General features: G+C 49.5%; 1 protein-coding gene across 1 annotated transcript in view; it reads right to left on the bottom strand.

Moving 5' to 3' along the window:
* BCL3 (BCL3 transcription coactivator) overlaps positions 1 to 12,524 on the bottom strand; it is a 30,554-nt gene extending 18,030 nt beyond the window's left edge. Inside the window, exons 1-3 of the mRNA XM_081922088.1 lie at positions 11,087 to 12,524; positions 8,772 to 8,937; positions 5,786 to 5,894 (exon numbers count right to left, since the gene is read on the bottom strand). Of these exons, the coding sequence (XP_081778214.1) occupies positions 5,786 to 5,894; positions 8,772 to 8,937; positions 11,087 to 11,654 (843 nt within the window). The 5' untranslated portion in view covers positions 11,655 to 12,524. The remainder of the gene's footprint in view (positions 1 to 5,785; positions 5,895 to 8,771; positions 8,938 to 11,086) is intronic.
* Between the last annotated feature and the right edge of the window lie 6,913 nt (positions 12,525 to 19,437).

Below are 19,437 nucleotides of genomic sequence, written 5' to 3'. Positions count from 1 at the left end.
GATGGGCTGTGAGGAATCCTGGGTATTTGTGACATTGGAAGGGATTTTCCCCCTGCAAAACGGGAGGTGTAGGTTTGCCACCAAAATAGTTACGCTGCCCCTAGGTAACTAGGAAGCTGTAATACAGAGAGGCAGAAACTTGAGGACTAGGATAATGCCAACATTTGGGGCACACCACAGCAGCGGTTGGGGGGCAGCAAAACCAAATTCCAGTTAGTGGAACAGTGCAGTGAAGACGACCAGAAAGGGGGTCTCCTCCAACCTTGCCAACAAAAGCAGCGGGAAGGTTCAACTTTCCATTTTTGAGAGTCCTTTTTAGATCAGGACATCTCCGTAGAGGGCTTTTCCCTGCAAGTCTTCCTTTTCGGAAGGCAAAATTTCTGGACTCTCACTGCTTGGGTGGCAGGGATTTCAAGCAGGAACAAGGAACATTATTCTTTATTAAACACAAAAACAACAACAACAAACAAACAAACAAATAAAACACACACACACATAAAACCCAGCAAAAAAATCTAAAGATCATTCATCTTTTTAAAACACATAACACCCCACCCACTGAAGGAAGCCACAGCTCATTAAAAGCCAAAGAAATGTTTTTGCCTGGTGCCCTAAGGTAAGCAGTGATGGTGCCAGGTGAGCCTCACTAAGCATTCCACAAGAGGGGGGACACCACTGAAAAGGCCCCGTTCTAGCGTTGGCCTCCTCTGGAGGAGGAACACAGAGAAGAGCTTCGGCTGAGGGTTTGAGCCAGTTCATAAGCAGAGAGGCAGTCTTTGCAGGACTGGCGTCCTGAGCCACGTAAGGCTCAAAAACAGCACTTTGAATTTGACCCGGAACCTATCTATGCTGGAAGGATGCAAGATGGATTTACTCAGGAGGCAGCCTTCATTTAGTAAGACATCTCCTTGGCTGCCAGTGGGAACTCTCTTTCCTGCGGTCTGAGGATTGCGGATGGGCGTGAACAAGACAAAACTCCCACGAGCTGTCCTTTCCGTTGCGCAAGGCCGCGCCTGCTTCTCAGATTTACAGCTGCCACAGAAATCTAGTTTAAAAACCTTGCCCGCCTCAAATCCGAAAGTTGGCTGTGCACAAAAAATAAGGGACAGAAACAGAGGGTGGTGAAAGCACACAGTCTTGCATGCTTTCAGAGACTGCTTTTGACCCTGAACTGCATGCTAGAAATAATAGATATATATTATAATAATATATATATTTATAACCCCGACCCCCTCTAAAGCCTTTACCCACCCCCTGCAACTTCCGCCTGTTGTTCCTGGTGTTGTGACTCAGTGCTGCTGAGTGCAGAGTCTTTGTGTCTTTCTTGAGCCACACGCTTGAGGAAGTTGCCTGGGGTTTGCCACCAGCGAGGGCTAGGGAAAGTCCCTTGGGCGGGTAGAGGGGAGGGCACAAGAAGCTGCTGGGAATTAAGCCTTCGAAGCTTACAACTCCTCAAGGACTGGAGGGTTTGGATTGTGCAAACTTTCAGGGAAATGCACCAACCATTAGGAAGCTCAGATATCCTGGAAACCAGAGTTCGAAACCTACTACTTGGTCCCAAACCAAGTGGGTTCTGCTCAGGCCCTATTTGCACAATAACGCAATAGGATAGAACTTTAAACAGTCAGGGTTTCTTCCCCCAAAGCATCCTGGCAACTGGTGTGTTGTTTTCAATGGGCGCTGAGCGTTGTCAAGAGACCCCTTCACAGAACTACAATTCCCAGAGTTCCCTGGGAGGAGGGAATGATTGCTAAACCACTCCATGAGGAGAATAGGGGGCCTCCTGGCAACTACGTTTCCCAGGATTCCTTGCGGGGGAAGCCATGGCTGCAAAGCAGGGCATCAAAAATATAGTGCAGATGTAGCCTCAAGAGTAGACCTATTGCAATTAATGCACCTGAGTGAGCCATGCCTGTTATATCTCCAACGCGTCAACTCTTGAGTAGAATTAACCCTGGATATGACCCTTCACCTTTTCAGACTCAAAATCCCAACCTACAATACGGGACCTAATGACCACTTCTGACATTTTGAAGTCGTTTCTCTTCGCTCTCTCACTCCGGCAGGGCACTACAGCTGCACAAGATGGACCTGCGAGTCTGTGGTCGTGTTAATAATAAATTTTAAAAGCCGCCAACTTTCCACAGGGGAGGGGGGGCACGGGCGTCCGGGAACCCCTTGCCTTGGCAGAACAATGGATCGAAAGCCCAGTAAACCTCAGTCGATCCCTGGTCTCCTCTGAGCAAGGTTTCTGCCCAAATCCCTGTGCTATCTGTGTGGGTCTTCTTTCTCTTGAGGGTTGAGTCTTGAGGGAAGGTTATATGTTAGCAGCCAAAGGAAATGGATCCTGTAGTAGGAAAACATCCCCTTTCCTCGTCTCTCTGCTGCCCCCCAACCCAATTTCCTCTTTCACTCTCTCTTCACTCAGGGCTGGATGAACCATTCAGCAAAATAAGGACGCCCTTAGGGCATCAATGGGGGCAGCACATAAATTTTCCATTGCTGGATTTACCGTGGTGGATCTGAACCAGGTCCCACCAAAAAATGGCTCCCACAATAAGTGAAAAAAATTACATACCTATACACATGCGCGCATACATACAACAACAAAATAGTAATAATAGAATCATAGAGTTGGAAGGGACCCTGACGGTCATCTAGCCCAACCCCCTGAAATGCAGGAATCTTTTGCCCAATGTGGGGGCTTGAACCCACGATCCTGAATCCTGATTTAGGGTATTGTATAGATATGGAAGATTGGCAAAAAATATGGAATGAAAACCTGAAGTTTACAGCATGTACTACGTTAAAAGAAAATGTTATGAAAATGGTATACAGATGATATATGACACCAGTTAAATTGGCAAAAATGTACAAAACTTGTAACAAATGTTGGAAATGTAAAGAGAAAGAGGGTACATTTATTCATATGTGGTGGGAGTGTAAGAAAGTGAAGGGGTTCTGGGAAATGATATACAATGAGTTAAAGAAAATGCTGAAATATAGCTTTGTAAAGAAACCAGAAATCTTCTTACCGGGAATAACTAAAAATGAAATAAATAAGAGGGATTGTAAACTCTTTCAGTACGCAATAACAGCAGCGAGAATATTGATGGCCCAAAAATGGAAACAAGAAGAACTACCGACTTTGGAAGAATGGAGAATAAAACTAACAGACTATGCAGAACTGGACAAATTAACTGGAAAAATTAGACTTCAAAGAGACTATAAGTTCCTAGAGCACTGGGGAAAATTCAGAGAATATTTGAAAACTGTATGTGAGGAACATACAACGCTAGTGCGTTTTAAAGAAGCTTTGTGAAAAAAATAAGGAATATTGCAAGAATGTAAACGAGGACAGAAAATTTTTACTAAAAGGCGATACTATAATTAAGGAATGTGAAGATAGAAATTTAACTCTGGATGATTGTCAGAGGAGTTGGGGGAGGTTCAATAAGCCAAAATATGTGATGTGGAAAATTGTATGATTGGAGATATTATGAAAAAAATTAATAAAAAATTTATATAAAAAAAAGAACCCACAATCCTGAGATCGAGAGTTTCCTGCTCTACTGACAGAGCTATCCCAGCTAGAGGTTGATGATATACATTCATCTTAATGAATTTTGGAAACAGATTGGTATAGATTGGAAACAGATCGGGAAACAGATTGGGAATTGTGGGAAGGAACGTGGAAATAACTAAATTAATAGTTCTTATTACCCCGAGTAGTACTGAGTTAAAAACAAAAGAGGAATGCAAATGGGTAAAATTGATGGTAATTGCAGCCAGACAGGTCATAGCGAGTGATTGGGAAAATGCAGAAGAGTTAGGGGTGAACCAATGGAGGAAAAAACTGAATATTATAATTTTAGAATATTTAACTGTGAAGATACATAGAATGAAAGGGTTTAAGGTCATTGAGAAAGAGGAGGATTGGTTTGAGAAGATATAGAATTATTTGAGTAGGTTTGAACAATATGGGGCAATTAAAATGTTAAAAGTTAAGTAACACTTGTGGAAGGAGGCGTGTATATAGAAGTGTACATATGGTTGATTTGAATATGTTATTATTGAATATGTATATTATTGAATATTGTATACCCAATGAATCAGCCGCCAGGGGGGTTTCACTGTTTGTGTTTTGGCGACTGGTAAAAAATAAAAATACACTCATCTTGGGAATACAACCAAATTAGAACCTTGCAACTTGTATATGGGGGCACCAAAATCTTTTAACTGCTTAGGGCCTCTAAAGGTCTGGATCCAGAATACCCCAGCTTTACTGGAAGCCCTGAAGAATGGGGGAACCTGTTCTCTCGCCTTCCCTTGATGCACAAGACCTGATCACGCTCTAAAACTTCCTGGAGGGAGAAGGGCTGTGGCTCCGTGGTTCAGAGCCTCTGCTTTGCATGCAGAAGGTCTCGCGGTTCGTTCCCCGGCGTCTCTGGGTAGGGCTGAGAACTGAAACCCTGGAGAGCCATGGCTTTGCCAGTCAATGCACAGGCAAAACTGAGCTAGATGGACTCGGTCACAGTTTGCACTGTGCATTTAAAGCACCGTGCGGGGCCGGCCCACCCAAGAGACAAGGTGAGGCGACCGCCTCAGGCGGCAGAGTCCGCTGGGACAGCAGATCCTGATGTAGAACTTTAGCCAGGGCCGGCCCACCCAAGAGGAAAGGTTAATGCATTATTTAACGTAGGGCCGGCCCACCCAAGAGGCAAGTGGAGGCGACCGCCTCAGGTGGCAAGATCTACTGGGGGGGCAGAGCCCCAATGTCCATCTTTCTTCCCCCCCCCCTTGCTCCTGATGTAGATCTTCCTTCACCCCTTCTTCCTTAGCAGGGAGAGAGGTGCCATTTTGGGCTCTGCCTCAGGTGCCAAACTGTTTTGGGTCAGCCCTGGCAGTATGACACAACTTTAAACAGCCCCCGCCCCAGGAAATAAATTGTGGGAGCTGTAGTTTGCTATGGGTGCTGAGAGTTGTTAGGAGATACCTGATTCCATTTGCTAAAACTACAATTCCCAGAGTTCCTTGGGAAGCAGGATTGACTGCGAAACAAGGCTGAGGATTGTGACAGGAGGTCTCTGAACAGGGCTTAACAAACTACAGCTCCCAGAGTTCTTTGGGGGAAGCCATGACTGTTTAAAGTGGTACCACAGTGCTTTCAATGTCTGGGGTGAATGTGGCCTTGGTATACGGCAGGTTGCTATGATTCCTCTCCCCACTTTTCCAGCCTGAGACCTACAATAATATTCGGCCGCCCACATTGGTGCGAAGAATGAAAACCCAGGCGGAAACTTTCTCCCTGTGGCCTAAGAGAGAGGCAATCGCTCCCCCAAGCTGTGAGCGCTCGGATGGAGAAGCCCTCCAAGTCTTCCCAAACGTGCTGCTAAAGCAAAGCCCCCATGTCCAGGAGCAGTCTACCTCAAAATATCAGGTGCTGCGTACAAACAACAAGGTGCGATTGCCTTCACATCCTCTATGCTAAGATTCTTGGTGGCCACGGTAGGATTTATTTAATTTTCGCATTTCTGTTCGCCTTGCTTTCCTCCAAACAGCATGCAGAGTTCCGCTCCCTGTTTTACCCTATAACAACAACCCTGCGAGGTGGGTCAGGCCGAGGGCGAGTGACGCCCAAGGTCACCCAACCAGCTCCATAGCTGAGTGGGGATTCGAACCCTGGTCTCCCGGGTCTGGGTCCAACACTCTAACCCCTACACCACACTGCCTCTCTCTGGATGATGGACCGACAGCACGCCCCTACCCCACGGCCCACACTTACCTGCCGCAGGTTGTTGAAGGTGTCCAGGCTTTGCCTCCCCTGGTGGAAAAGAGCAATCAGGCGCCGAGCGGCCAGAAGATTCCCTTGAACCACAGCGATGTGGAGAGGCCTGGAACGGGACAGAGAAATGAGCTGCGAATCCATTAGACCAGAGATCCCTCCCCTCCCAGTCTGCAATGCAGGCTTTGCTGACCTGGCGCCTTCCAGACTACAACTCCCATCAGCCACCTGGAGGCACCACTTTGGCTGAGGTTGAGGGACACTGACACATGAGAAAAGTTGATCGGGGACTGAAGGTGGGGTGGATTGGAACAGCAGCTTCCAAGCTGTGGAGCTCCCTGCACCCAGAAGCACCTTCACTATACAAGAAACCCTATACCTGGGCTTCTGATACTTGGAAGGGACCCCCAAGGGTCATCCAGACCAACCCGCGAGTTGCAGAAATCTTAGCTAAATCATCCATGGCATGAAATGATTTTTAGGATGCACCTTAACCTGAGGTACCACTCTACTTAAAATAATCCTTTTCCCTATGTATTTTTAAAAAGCACTATTGTATACCATGGTACCTCTGGTTATGTACTTAATTCGTTCTGGAGGTCCGTTCTTAACCTGAAACTGTTCTTAACCTGAAGCACCACTTTAGCTAATGGAGCCTCCCGCTGCTGCCGCTGCACGATTTGTGTTCTCATCCTGATGCAAAGTTCTTAACCTGAGGTACTATTTCTGGGTTAGCGGAGTCTGTAACCTGAAGCATATGTAACCCGAGGTACCACTGTATCTATATTTTCCATTTTGTCTTTAGATGCAGATACAGTTCAAGCCTTGAAATAAAATTATTTGTCAGCATAACTTCTGTGGAAATGATTTATATACAGTGGTACCTCGGGTTAAGTACTTAATTCGTTCCGGAGGTCCGTTCTTAACCTGAAACTGTTCTTAACCTGAAGCACCACTTTAGCTAATGGGGCCTCCTGCTGCCACCGCGCTGCCAGAGCACAATTTCTGTTCTCATCCTGAAGCAAAGTTCTTAACCCGAGGTACTATTTTTGGGTTAGCGGAGTCTGTAACCTGAAGCGTCTGTAACCCGAAGTACTGTACTTACTTAATTATAAGACTTCAGTTATCCCCAGGGTAAAAAAAAAGGGGGGCACATTATCTACCTGGCCCGGGCCTCTGCCTGGTTCTGCAAGGCCCTGGTCTGAACCTTCGATAAAGGGGCATGAGTGGGATTAAGGGGGTCTCCCTGCTTCAGCCCCCTCCCTATTTCACTCCTGGCCAAAGCTCTGGCTCTCGGTTGTCCAAAGTCTCAACGCCCCCCTGCTACCTATCTGCATAGCACTCCGGGCTCCACCTGACTTCGCAGAAGCTGCCTCTCTCCCCGCTTGCGATGAAACGAAACCGCCTTATCGTCTGGGGCCAAGCCCACAGGCAGCGGGAAGGGCTCCCAGGGCACCAGCTTCCAGTAAGCCGAGCCCTGACCTCCGCTTCCTGTCTCGCTAACGGAGCCTCAAGGGCTCACCGCAGAAGCCAGCCCCCCCAGCGGTGAGGAAGGAGGAGACGAACAACCCCTGGTTCAGTGCTCTGCAGCTGAGACGGATGTGGGGCAGCTTAAGGAGGAGAGAGGGGCAGGGGTCACTTCTCCCCGTCGCCATATTCCAGGAAAAGGGACAGGACTGCCAACAATTACACAGCAGGGGAAACGTCAGCAGACAGGGAGGAAGTCAGGGTGTGTGTAAGAGAGAGGGGTGTAGCTTGGGTAGGGGATTCCCCTTTGGCAGCTGCACTTGGCTCCGGTTAAACAAAGCTGCTCAGCGAGAGGAGGGGCAAAATGCAGAGAGGCCTTCCTCTCCAACTGTCCAAACCAGAAGGAAAGAGCGTTACCTGTACATCTTAGGCTAAGTCTGTGATCCTTCCAACCAAACAGGGTGGAAAGAGGCTGTTTGGCCCTAGAGGTGGGGTAGACTGTTTTTGGATATGGAGGCTCAACCTAGCTACTGTGGTGGCGGACAGCCGCCGACAGGCTGCACCCACCAGGAATGTGTCTAATCAGGGCTCTCCCCTCCGTCCCCCCCCCCAATTTGCCTAAGCAAATGGCCACCCTGACATGATGCGGCAACACAATTCTGCACATCAGGGGCTGGCGGGAGTTGTGGCTCGAAATATCTGGAAGCCTGGTGCGTGTTGATTATGCAAAGGGTGGATTTCTTCATCCTGGGAGACCCAGGTTCAAATCTACAGCAGAAACATTCCAGAAGGCTCAACTCTTGGATACCTTCCAAGTCAAATTACCTCCCCTTTCCCTCCCCTGAAAAAAGTGTGTTTTTAAATGTGTTTTCTGCAGTTATGCTCCTTTTTATAGAAAGGTCTGTACAGAATAACCAACGGCTGCTTGTTTCCGTTTTTAAACAAAGGGGCTGTGTGCTGTTGGCTTGGCTAGTGCACAGGTCCATTTCACAGATTACGCCAATAGTCACTGAGGCTAGAACTATGTGTTCTGCAAACACATTGGGGTGGGTCATGGCATTTGCAGGGGAAACTGCTTAGTTCCTCTCCCCACAACTAGAATCTGCAAACGGCTGGTCACCAGCGTAAAGATAGAACTACCACAAAGCAACCATTTGCATGTGGGGTGAAATATGAGGTGTTGGCAGTTGCCCTCCTCAAATGATGCCTCAAATTATTCAGCCCCACCATGGAAATGGAATCTAGAGGCGAGATTCAACTTCCACCCATGACTCAGACTTCAGTACTGGGATGGGAAAATCGGAAACAAGGAAGTCCTCTGAGCATGTGAAAGCTGCCTTTTGGCATCTGCTGCTGTTTAATTATAAATTCCCAGGTATTGCACACATGCCTTCTCAGAATCGACCCTCAAAATTGAAGCTCCCCACCCCCCCATTTCCTGCCAGGCCCTGATCCTTCCCTTCTTCTCCTGCACTTCCAGTTCTCCCCCCTTGAGCACCCAGCTTCTCCCTCTCCTTACGTGTCTCCGTCCTCATCTTGCTTGGTCGCTGTGGCAACGTCTAGGGCCAACTGGGCCTCCACGGGGCAGAGGAAAGAGTAAGGGGTGGGGACCCTCAGCACCGGGTTGGGGGTCACGGGATGCAAAAGCGGCGACATCTCGGGGCTGAGGAAGGGGCCGGCCAAACCTGAAATGGGGAGGTGGGGAAAAAGAGAAAGAAGGGGTTGGAATGAGAAGCAAAGCCGACCCTAAAAGAACCCAGGCGTCCGGGACTCCTATTCCCCACATTGATAAGTTCACTGGAAGGCTTTCCTTGAGCTCTGCCAGTCGCCAGCCTCTTCAGGAGCAAGGAATGCCATTTTGAGCCTCAGTAGTGGTGGCAGAGGGAATGGGCACAAACAGAAAGAGTAACAACAAAGCTCCAAGTTTGCATTTTATTTCCTCCAAAGGCAGCACATTTTAAAGGGTGTTTAGTTATCGCTGTTTGTATACGCAGATGCATTTTAGACCTCACAGCAACCGAAGACAGGGGTGATCCTTTTGATTTGTTTTAAAAATAGAGAGGAGGAAACTGCTCCTCTCCAAAAAAAAAAAACAAAAAAACCCTTGGTTCTTCTGTTAAAAAGCTCAGATTTCCTCATTCTGGTCAAAGTGGGTGGAACGGCAGCAGAAAACGGCAATTAAAGGGTCCAATCTGCACCATACAGTTAAAGCACTATTTATACCACTTTGTACTGCTTCCCCCAAAAAATTATGGGAGCTGTAGTTTGTTAACGGTGCTGAAAGAGTGTTTTAAATGTATTGTGCAGATGTGGACTGCATCCAATGGGATGTGCTTGGTTTCGGTCTGGCCACATTGGCACTGCATCTCAGGACGGTCTTTGCTTATTTGCCACCTGAGGCGAAATGCAGAGTTTCCACACCTAGCGGGCAGCAAGGAAGGGAGTGGTTTCAAAGGGAGAAGGTGAGCTTCATTGATGCTCCTTAGATGGAGACACTCTGGGGCACCTCACGGTTTGGGCCACAGTAGCACCACAGGCAGAAGAAAAGCCTGAGCATCTAGCGCTGCCACAGCTGTGCTTCTCCCAACGCCACAATTCTGACCAAACTTGCCGTGAAGTCCGGATTCCCCACTTGAGGAGAGGGCTTCAATTTACCTTGCACCTGTGCTGGCCTCACACCTGACAAAGACTTCTGTTGTGCTCAGAAGCTTCGTCGTCTCCAAGCCACTAGCTGGTCCAACGGCAAACTCGTAAGAAATAAAAATAAAAAATACTTCAGGTGTTTCTACAGCACATGCGTTCCGCAGAGCGCCCCAGCTCGACAACAGTAGGTTCTTTCGACAAGAGATCTTTGCCAGTTTGCATCTTTACTGTATCAACATATTTTAATGATTTTATAAGAATAGAATCATAGGATTTTAGAGCTGGAAGAGACTCTGAAGACCATGTAGTCCAGGGTTTCCCAAACTTGGGCCTCTAGCTGTTTTTTTGGACTACAACTCCCATCATCCATAGCTAGCAGGAACAGTGGCCAGGGATGATGGGAACTGTAGTCCAAAAAACAGCTGGAGACCCAAGTTTGGGAAACCCTGACTAGTCCAACCCCCTGCAATGCAGGAATATACAGCTGTTCCATACAGTGACTGAACCTGCAACCTTGGTGCTATAGGACCAAATAATCATAATAACAATAATAATAAATAAAAATATTCTTCACTGCAGGACAGGAGTAGCTTGCTACAGCCACCTAGGCATTTTCAGGGCTGAGGTGCGATGCACGCAAGGGGACTTCCCGATTCAGAGATTATGTTCACGGGACTAAGGCAGGCACCAACATCTCCATTTCACCCGTTTTGTAGACCTCCCATCTGTCTGGCTGCCACACCTGCCTGATAGATTCATTTCCTCCTTGCTGCAGGCCTTCCTCTTCTTGACCCCTACAGCTGGGAAAGGGTGTTTTTTTAAAAAAACAAAAACGTTTTGGGTGAGTCCAAAGCCATTCCATCACCTCAATTACCAAGTGGGGCCCTTGTATCGCAAAAGGGACGGTGCAAACCAGGAGTGGGTCACCTGTGGTCCTCAAATGTTGTGGGGCTCCATCTCCCACTGGCCCCGGCCAACACAATCCGGAGATGATGGGGTGTGTGGTCCATCGAGATCTAGAGCACGGCAGGTGAGCCACTCTCGGAAAGGCAAGTGGATGGGTGCTAAGTGATTGGGAAGGACGTTGGCTGCAAAAAAAACCCCTAAGGATGGAGAGGTAGAAAAATCAGCTGCTGGCGGAAGGAGATTGAGCGGGGATAGAGCATTCCAGAGAGGGTGCCTTCTCTTTACCTGAGTAATACGCAGCTGGGAATCTTGGGTAGCTGACAGAGATATACGGAGAGTGGTAGCTATTGAAGGGGGAGCCCCACAACTCGCTGCTCTCCGTCTTGGGGACTTTGCCAGCCAGCGGCCCCTGGGCGTCCCCATCTGCCCCCGGCACGACATACGGGCGTTTCCGCAAGGGCAAGCACGTCTTGGCCTTCTTCTCCCCCTCCAGCCCCGCCTGGGGAGAAGCCGTGCTCCGCATTCCTGGAAGGATGGGGCCGGGCTGGCAGACGGCACTCGGGGCTTCCTCGGGCTCCCGGGAAGTAGGCAACTGCCTCCCGGAGGCGTCCAAAGAAACCTCTCTGTCGGGGGCGACGCATCTGCCTTGGCTGCCCCCTTTCCGCCAGGTGCTCAAGTCCACAGGTAGCTCCCCGGCCATGTTTGCCAAATCCTCCTTGCCGTCGCCGGGCAGGGACTCCCGGGCAGGGTTCGCTTTCGGCTCCAGAGCTGGGTCAAGGGCTGGTGGAGCGGGAGGCGTCCACCTGGTCAGCTTTCCCGGGTGCTGCTGAGTTGGCAGTCGGAAAGTCACCATCACCTGCTCATGTTCGCAAACCAAAAGCCCCCAGGGAACCCGCTCACCCAAGGCAGCTTGGGGGAGGCTCTCAGTTTCCGACGGCGGCCGCTTTCCAAGCGCCCTCCGACGGACGCTGCAAATCCCTTTCCATAGGCTCGGAAGAATGGATGGCCCGGTTACCTCCACCGACGCGCCATGTGATCACACCTGAGCGCTTTGCTCGCAGGGTGTGGGCAGTGGGTGAGGTGTCATGCTCCGGCAGGCAGTCCTTTCCGAGAGCAGCAGGGAGAGAGCCGGGAGGGGGTGGGGGGTGCAGGAAGGTCACAACCTCACCCGCACCTTCCTCGTCCGCTTTCTGGATTCCGGGGGAAGGAGTCACCAGCCAAGCCGCGCCCCGTCTCAGCGCTCCGTCCCTTGCCAATTCTCTTCTCTTGTTTTTCTTTTTCCTGGCTGGAAGTGCTCCCCCGCCGCCCAAACCCGACGGTCCGGGTGGCGATGGCAGTGCCCTCAGTGCCCCGCGGGCGCCCACGAGTGAATCCCGAGGAGCGGCGGTGACACCCGCTGCTTCGCCCACCCTCGGCGGTAGAGGAAGCCGGGACTTCCCCGTCGGCTCAGCTGAATACTAGGGACTTTCACAGACGCCTCTTACCGGCCTCCCCTCCCCGGGGGAGTTCCGCCTACAGCTCCTCCTCTTCTTGGCCGCCTGCCCGCTCTCGAAACTCCTTCCCCCGGCAGGCGCACAACGGCCAGGGGAGCCCTGCGCGCCGTGCGCCCAGGGCGCATTGCCAAAGAGGCCAGGTGCGCCCAGGGCGCATTGCCAGCTCCCCAGGCGGAGAGGCGAGCGGGATCGGGGGGCGGGGAAGCGCTTCGCTTCGCTTTTGCGGCCCTTTTCCCGGACTTCTCCCCTCCCAGCCGGGAACGCCCCAGAGGGGAAGGGCAAGGAGTGCGACCGCCCCTCGCCAGGGCTCGGAGGCGACGGGGCGCTTAACTCTTTCCTCGGGAAGAGGCCAGGGGAATGAGAGAAAGACGCCCAGCGATGAATGAGGCTGCGCGGCTCAGGGGGTTTTTACTTAAGGATAGGTTCGGTTCTGGAATAACTGGTCCTGCAGAACCTTGATGGACCATCAGGCCAGTGCCCCATCTGGTCCAGCATCCTGTAGGGCCAATCAGATGCCCGTGATATGCCCGCAAGCGGGACCCGGCCACAAGAGCCTTCTCCCTCCTGCGCTCTCCAGCAACGGGTATTCAGAAACGTGCCTGCTTCCGGTCATGCAGGCAGGGCTCGTGGCTCGTAGCCGTTGTTTGCGTCTCCCCACCGCCGTGAAGTCACATATTTTAATGTTTGTGGTTTTTAAATTTTTGTAAATCGCTTATTAGCCCATTTTGGCATTAAGCGTTGCATAGAAGCCAACTATGTACATATACTTACATATATATGTACATATATGCACAACTATGTACATATAGTTATATATGTAACTATGTTACATAGGAGCCAACTATAGGGATGCCGGTGGCGCTGTGGGTTAAACCACAGAGCCTAGGACTTGCTGATCAGAAGGTCAGCGGTTTGAATCCCGTGACAGGTGAGCTCTCGTTGCTCGGTCCCTGCTCCTGCCCACCTAGCAGTTCAAAAGTACGTCAAAGTGCAAGTAGATAAATAGGTACCGCTCTGGCAGGAAGGTAAACGGCATTTCCGTGTGCTAGGCCAATAAAGCGAGATGAGCGCGGCAACCTCAGAGTCGGTCACGACTGGACCTAATGGTCAGGGGTCCCTTTACCTTTACCTTTTTAGGAGCCAACTCCTTGGGGCCGAGGAGGTCTTCGGCTTCCCTAATAATAATAATAATAATAATTTTCATAATAATTTATTTATTTATACCCCGCCTACCTGGCTGAGTTTCCCCAGCCACTCTGGGCGGCTCCCAATCGAGTATTAAATACAATACAGCAATAAAATACCCCCCACGAACACACGTCATGTGTTCGATTATGCAGGGCAGGGCTTACTTGTGCCCCCACAATATGTTATTATTGGGCGTAGGGGGGCATAACTGTGCATAACTAACTCAAGTTCTGCCCCCCCCCCCAAATCTGGCAGATTAACAGCGTTCTCCTCAGCATATAGTGATAATAGGGCACGCTGCACCTGTTAAAATTCTACCTGCCTGTAAGTTGTACCTCGATTAAAATAATAATTTTTTCCCCACAAAGCATATAAACCGCTTCACACGAGCATTGGCTTTTTAACTTCGGTGGCACAACGTTGCTCTCTTGATAACTCCGATGCGAGCTTGTCACCATCTTTTATCACTGTTCGTGGGCTGGATTTCTGCCTGGCATGGAGAAATCTACCAGATCGAGCGACTTTCTCCACGGGAGGAAAAGCTTCGCCTGCCAGATCTCTGCGCTGCAGGCTGCTGTTAAACGCACAGGAGCAGGAGCAAGGAGAAAAGGTGGCAGCCTGCAGCCCTGCTGCTCCTCTTCGTTGAAAATCAGCCTGCCACGCGGAGATCTCGCAGGCGCGCCGCATCCTTTGGCGTGGGCTGGAAGGGAGAGAGAAAAGACGCTTCGCCAGGGGGAAAATTGGGTGGCAACCTGGCCTTTTCCTGCACGCTGCTGCAGGAGAGGCGTCGCGTCGCGTGGGTTGGCAGGAAGAAGCACGAAGTTCGCTGGAAAGGAGGATGCGGGGCGATCCGGTTGTTCTCCCAGAGGACGCAGAGGGCGCAGCGGCGCTCCGGAGCTGCAAGGGAACGGCTGCGCAAATGACGAGTCACTCGCGGTTGGGGAAGGGAGGGGAAAACTCAACGGGATTCCCCCAGAATTGGTCCAAAGGGCACGCGAGGTCGCTGGCGGCTAGGGAAACGGAGCCCCCTGCTGGCCGAGGGAGGAGAGGCAGCCACCTCGGAGGCGAAGGGGTTAACATGCCACCTTCAGAGCCAAGTGAACATCTAAAGTTCTGCCAAGGAGGTGAACTGGGGGAGGAAGGGCAAGCGAGGGCTTTCCCCGTCACGTGGGTGGGGACCGTGATTCTTACCGTACATGAAGCACCCTTTGCCCACACCAATGAGGAAGGGAGGCCTGCTCTGATAAGCTTCCCCCCCCTTTTTGGGGGGGTGATGAAATCTGATTGCCTCGCCCTCGCCCGCCTGTGCTTCCCTGTGAATTGCTTTTCCCAGCGAGCAGAGCACAGCGACTCACAATCACAGCTGATTGGGAGGAAACAAAGCCAGAACAGTGAATTGTGCAGAGACACAGCGGGTAGACTCCTTGCTGAATTGGTCTAGTGGACTGATGGGAGCAATGACAAGGCTTCTTCTTCTTCTTCTTCTTCTTCTTCTTCTTCTTCTTCTTCTTCTTCTTCTTCTTCTTCTGATATCTGTGTGCCCTGAACTTGGGACATTCTGCATTCTTTTTTCTTTTAAAAAAAATTATTCAAAGTTATAACAAGACATATTATCCAAAAACATATCATCATTGTTTCCCCACCCCCATTGTTCCTCCTTCCCCCTTCCCACACAAAACCCACCCACTCCCACCCCCCAACTTCCCTCAGTTCCAGTCTTTGGTTTCTCTAAGAAAGCTGCTTTCTGCATGTTACAGAGTTATATAGATCCTCAAACTATTTAGCTGATTATAATCAATAAAAAGTTTGTGAATGTTGATTCAAAACCTGCCAAGGAGTCCAGTTCGCTTTGTTGCGTCTTCAGATACTTTGTAAAGGGTTCCCATTCATCCTTAAACTCAAGTTATCCTTGTCCCGTAGCTTATATGTCAGTTTTGCCAGTTCTGCATAGTCCATCAATTTTTCTCGCCGTGATTCTTTAGCTGGCGTTTCTTCAGTCTTCCATCCTTGTGCTACCAGAGCACTCGCGGCCGTTGTCGCATACATGAAGATGTTTTTCAACTTTTTCATTCTGCATTCAGTGCAGGTGTCCTACTGCTCGGTCACTGGGGATACAGTACATGTTCTCAGCTCATGAGACATGACTGGATGGGTGACAGCCATCCCGAGATTACACGCTTACAGTCTCTGGTGCCACAAGTTAAAAGGATCAGAGGGCTAGACTGGGAAAGATCCCCTCGCTGCCCACAACCATGTATTATCATAATAATTATTTCAATTTATTATTTTCCCTTCACCCCAGGACCCGTGGATGGCTTGCAACTCTTTTGTGGTGGTTATTTTTTGGAAAAAAAATAGCATGGGGTCTGAACCAGATCAGGTCTGTAGCAGATGAGGCTGCATTTTAAATTGCATTTTAACCTGTATTTGAAATTGGTTCCCCTTTTCTCTTTTTTCCCTATTATGTTTTAACTTTGATTTTATTGGTGCTAGCCACCCTGAGCCCGACTCTGGCTGGGGAGGGCGGGGTATAAATAAATATTATTATTATTATTATTATTATTATTATTATTATTATTATTATGGCAAAAGGCTAAAATCCCTCCCACACCTGTGCTGTTGCCTCAGTTCAGTTCACTCTCCATCACACGCCCAGCATTTGTTTTCAAGCAACCCAGCCATGCAAGAATTAAAGAGGTCGTGAAACGCGTCAGAAATAGTTTGATCCTTGGGTTCTCACAGTGGTCAAACAGAGGTTTCGGGGGAAGCCAAGCTCAAGATTCCTCTCCCCTCTTGTGGTTTCCAACAGCTGCAGTTCAGAAGCTTTTCTGCCTCCATAGCCAGCCTGGCTAGTAGCCATTGACAGCCCTCTGTGAATTTGTCCAACCTTCTTTTAAATCCATCTGGGTTGTTGGCCATCACTACAGCCTATCCAGAATGTGGCAGCCAGACTGGTGACTGGGAACAGCCGCCGAGACCATATAACACCGGTCTTGAAAGACTACATTGGCTCCCAGTACGTTTCCGAGCACAATTCAAAGTGTTGGTGCTGAGCTTTGAAGCCCTAAACGGCCTCAGCCCAGTATATCTGAAGGAGCGTCTCCACCCCCATCGTTCTGCCCGGGCATTGAGGTCCAGCTCCGAGGGCCTTCTGGTGGTTCCCTCACTGTGAGAAATGAGGTTACAGGGAACCAGGCAGAAGGTTTTCTCGGTAGTGGCGCCTGCCCTGTGGAACGCCCTCCGATCAGACGTCAAAGGAATGAACAACTATCTGACATTTAGAAGACATCTTAAGGCAGCCCTGTTTAGGGAAGTTTTTAATGTTTGATGTTTTATCACTTATTATTATTACAGTGGTACCTCGGGTTACAGACGCTTCAGGTTACAGATGCTTCAGGTTACGGACACTGCTAACCCAGAAATAGTACCTTAGGTTAAGAACTTTGCTTCAGGATGAGAACAGAAATCGCACGCTGGTGGCGCTGCAGCAGCGGGGAGGCCCTATTAGCTAAAGTGGTGTCTCAGGTTAAGAACAGTTTCAGGTTAAGAACGGACCTCCGGAATGAATTAAGTTCTTAACCCGAGGTAAAAAGGTAAAGGGACCCCTGACCATTAGGTCCAGTCGTGGCCGACTCTGGGGTTGCGGCGCTCATCTTGCTCTATAGGCCGAGGGAGCCGGCGTTTCTCCGCAGACAGCTTCCGGGTCCTGTGGCCAGCATGAGTAAGCCGCTTCTGGCGAACCAGAGCAGCGCACGGAAACGCCGTTTACCTTCCTGCTGGAGTGGTACCTATTTATCTACTTGCACTTTGACGTGCTTTCAGACTGCTAGGTTGGCAGGAGCAGGGACCGAGCAACGGGAACTCACCCCGTCGCGGGGATTCGAACCGCCGACCTTCTGATCAGCAAGTCCTCGGCTCTGTGGTTTAACCCACAGCTCCACCTGTGTCCTTTATTATTATTATTCTTTTGGGAGCCTCCCAGAGTGGCTGGGGAAACCCAGTCAGATGGGCGGGCAAGAAATAAATATAATTCCACAGCTTAACCATGTGCTCCTTGAAGAATAAGTTTCTTTAATTTGTCCTGAATATTCCAGCCTTCCAGAAACAAACCCAGGGGGTCTGTAATGCCGTGCGTTTATCTTTAATCTACCTTTGCATGACATTTCCCTCCTCTTCCTCCTCCTGGCGTTCCCTCTTCTACACAACTATGAAATGTCTAGGAGCCTTGGGTGTTCAGCTAGGCATTCCCACGACTTGGACCCATGCAAATACTAAAATAGTGAACAGTGTGAGGGTGAGTGAAGTCACACATGAAAGGGGAGGAGCTTAGAGGGCTCTTTGCATTGAGCAAAACTGGCAAAGTGGAGAGTTTTTCCTTCTGCCACAAGCCCAAATAAAGGAGGGGGGTGCAGTTCCTGCAATTGTTCCCCCGCCTCGGGACTGCCCTAAACCCAGAGGCAGGTTTCCCAGAAGCCAGACTTTTGGAAAGTCCCGTTCCACAATTTCAAGGCCCTGCCAGGAAGCAACGTGTTGGAGAAGAGCCTCCCTTAAGAAATACAGTATTAAAGTGGTGTTTGGGAAGTTCATTTTTCATAAGGAATTGGTTCCAGTTCAGCTGCTCCAAAGGGAATTAGTTGCAGATACAGCTCTCTCTCTCTCTCCAAAAAAGACAGGAGATAATTCCTTTCTGGTTCAATTACTTAATTAATTCTCGTTAAGCCTTTAGAATTTTACAAACACAGCAATTATTTTTTTAAAACAGAATATATATATATATATATATATATCGTTTTATAATGATTTGTTTTTCTATGTTTTCAGTGATACTTGTTTTTATCTGTAAGCTGCCTTGAGAAGAATCGGGGGGGAATTGTGGGGTGTAAACAGATTTATTAGTATTATTATCATTACATTGGTACCTTGGGTTACATACGCTTAAGGTTACAGACTCCGCTAACCCAGAAATAGTACCTCGGGTTAAGAACTTTGCTTCAGGATGAGAACAGAAATCGTGCTCCGGCGGTGCAGCGGCAGCAGGAGGCCCCATTAGCTATAGTGGTGCTTCAGGGTAAGAACAGTTTCAGATTAAGAACAGACATCCAGAACGAATTAAGTACTTAACCCAAGGTACCACTGTACTATTAGTACTACTACTAGTAGTACCCCCCATTATGATATTTAAGATAAACAGTAGCATGAATTAATCCAGTGAATTAGTCAATCTGAATTAGTTTATAAACAAGGATGCCGTCCAGGCTAGATGCTAGCATTGGAATGTGCCATCTGATGGGTTAAAAACAGCTCTTGGTTGCTCCTGTGCCTTTAAGCGCAGCTGGATTTTGGAAGACATCTGGTGAAGAAGCTTTACATGTCATGGAGATAATCAAGTTCTCAAACTTTTTTCTTCCGGGCCACACTTTTCTGAATTAGAAGTTGCTCATGTTACACACAATTTCTTATTGATAAGAAATACGTTGGAAAACGAAAAGAAACCACTCCTAGCAGTGCTTGATTTATAGCATAGAACACAAGTACCGTATTTTTCGCCCTATAGGACGCAGTTTCCCCCCTCCAAAAATGAAGGGGAAATGTGTGTGCGCCCTATGGGGCGGATGCAGGCTTTCGCTGAAGCCTGGAGAGTGAGAGGGGTCGGTGCGCACCGACCCCTCTCGCTCTCCAGGCTTCAGGAAGCTATCCGCAAGCTGTGGGAGCTCCGCGGGAGTTCCCGTCGTGTTCCCAAGGCTTGCGGATAGCAGCCTGCATCCCAAAGCCTGGGGCGCGCTCCACAGCATGCCCCGGGCATTGTGCAGATATCAGGCAGCCCCACAAGCTCGGGGGACAGCAGGGAGGCAGAGTGCCACCACCCCGCTGTTCCCCGACCTGGTTTGGAGGCTGGCGCTAGTGAGAAGCGTGCTTCTCCCCACCGCCAGCCCCACAAGCTCGGGGGACAGATAT

This window comes from Podarcis melisellensis (assembly GCF_964234715.1).
Source record: "Podarcis melisellensis genome assembly, chromosome: 8".
Classification (NCBI taxonomy): Eukaryota; Metazoa; Chordata; class Lepidosauria; order Squamata; family Lacertidae; genus Podarcis; species Podarcis melisellensis.
This window is presented reverse-complemented; position numbering and strand designations above follow the sequence as displayed.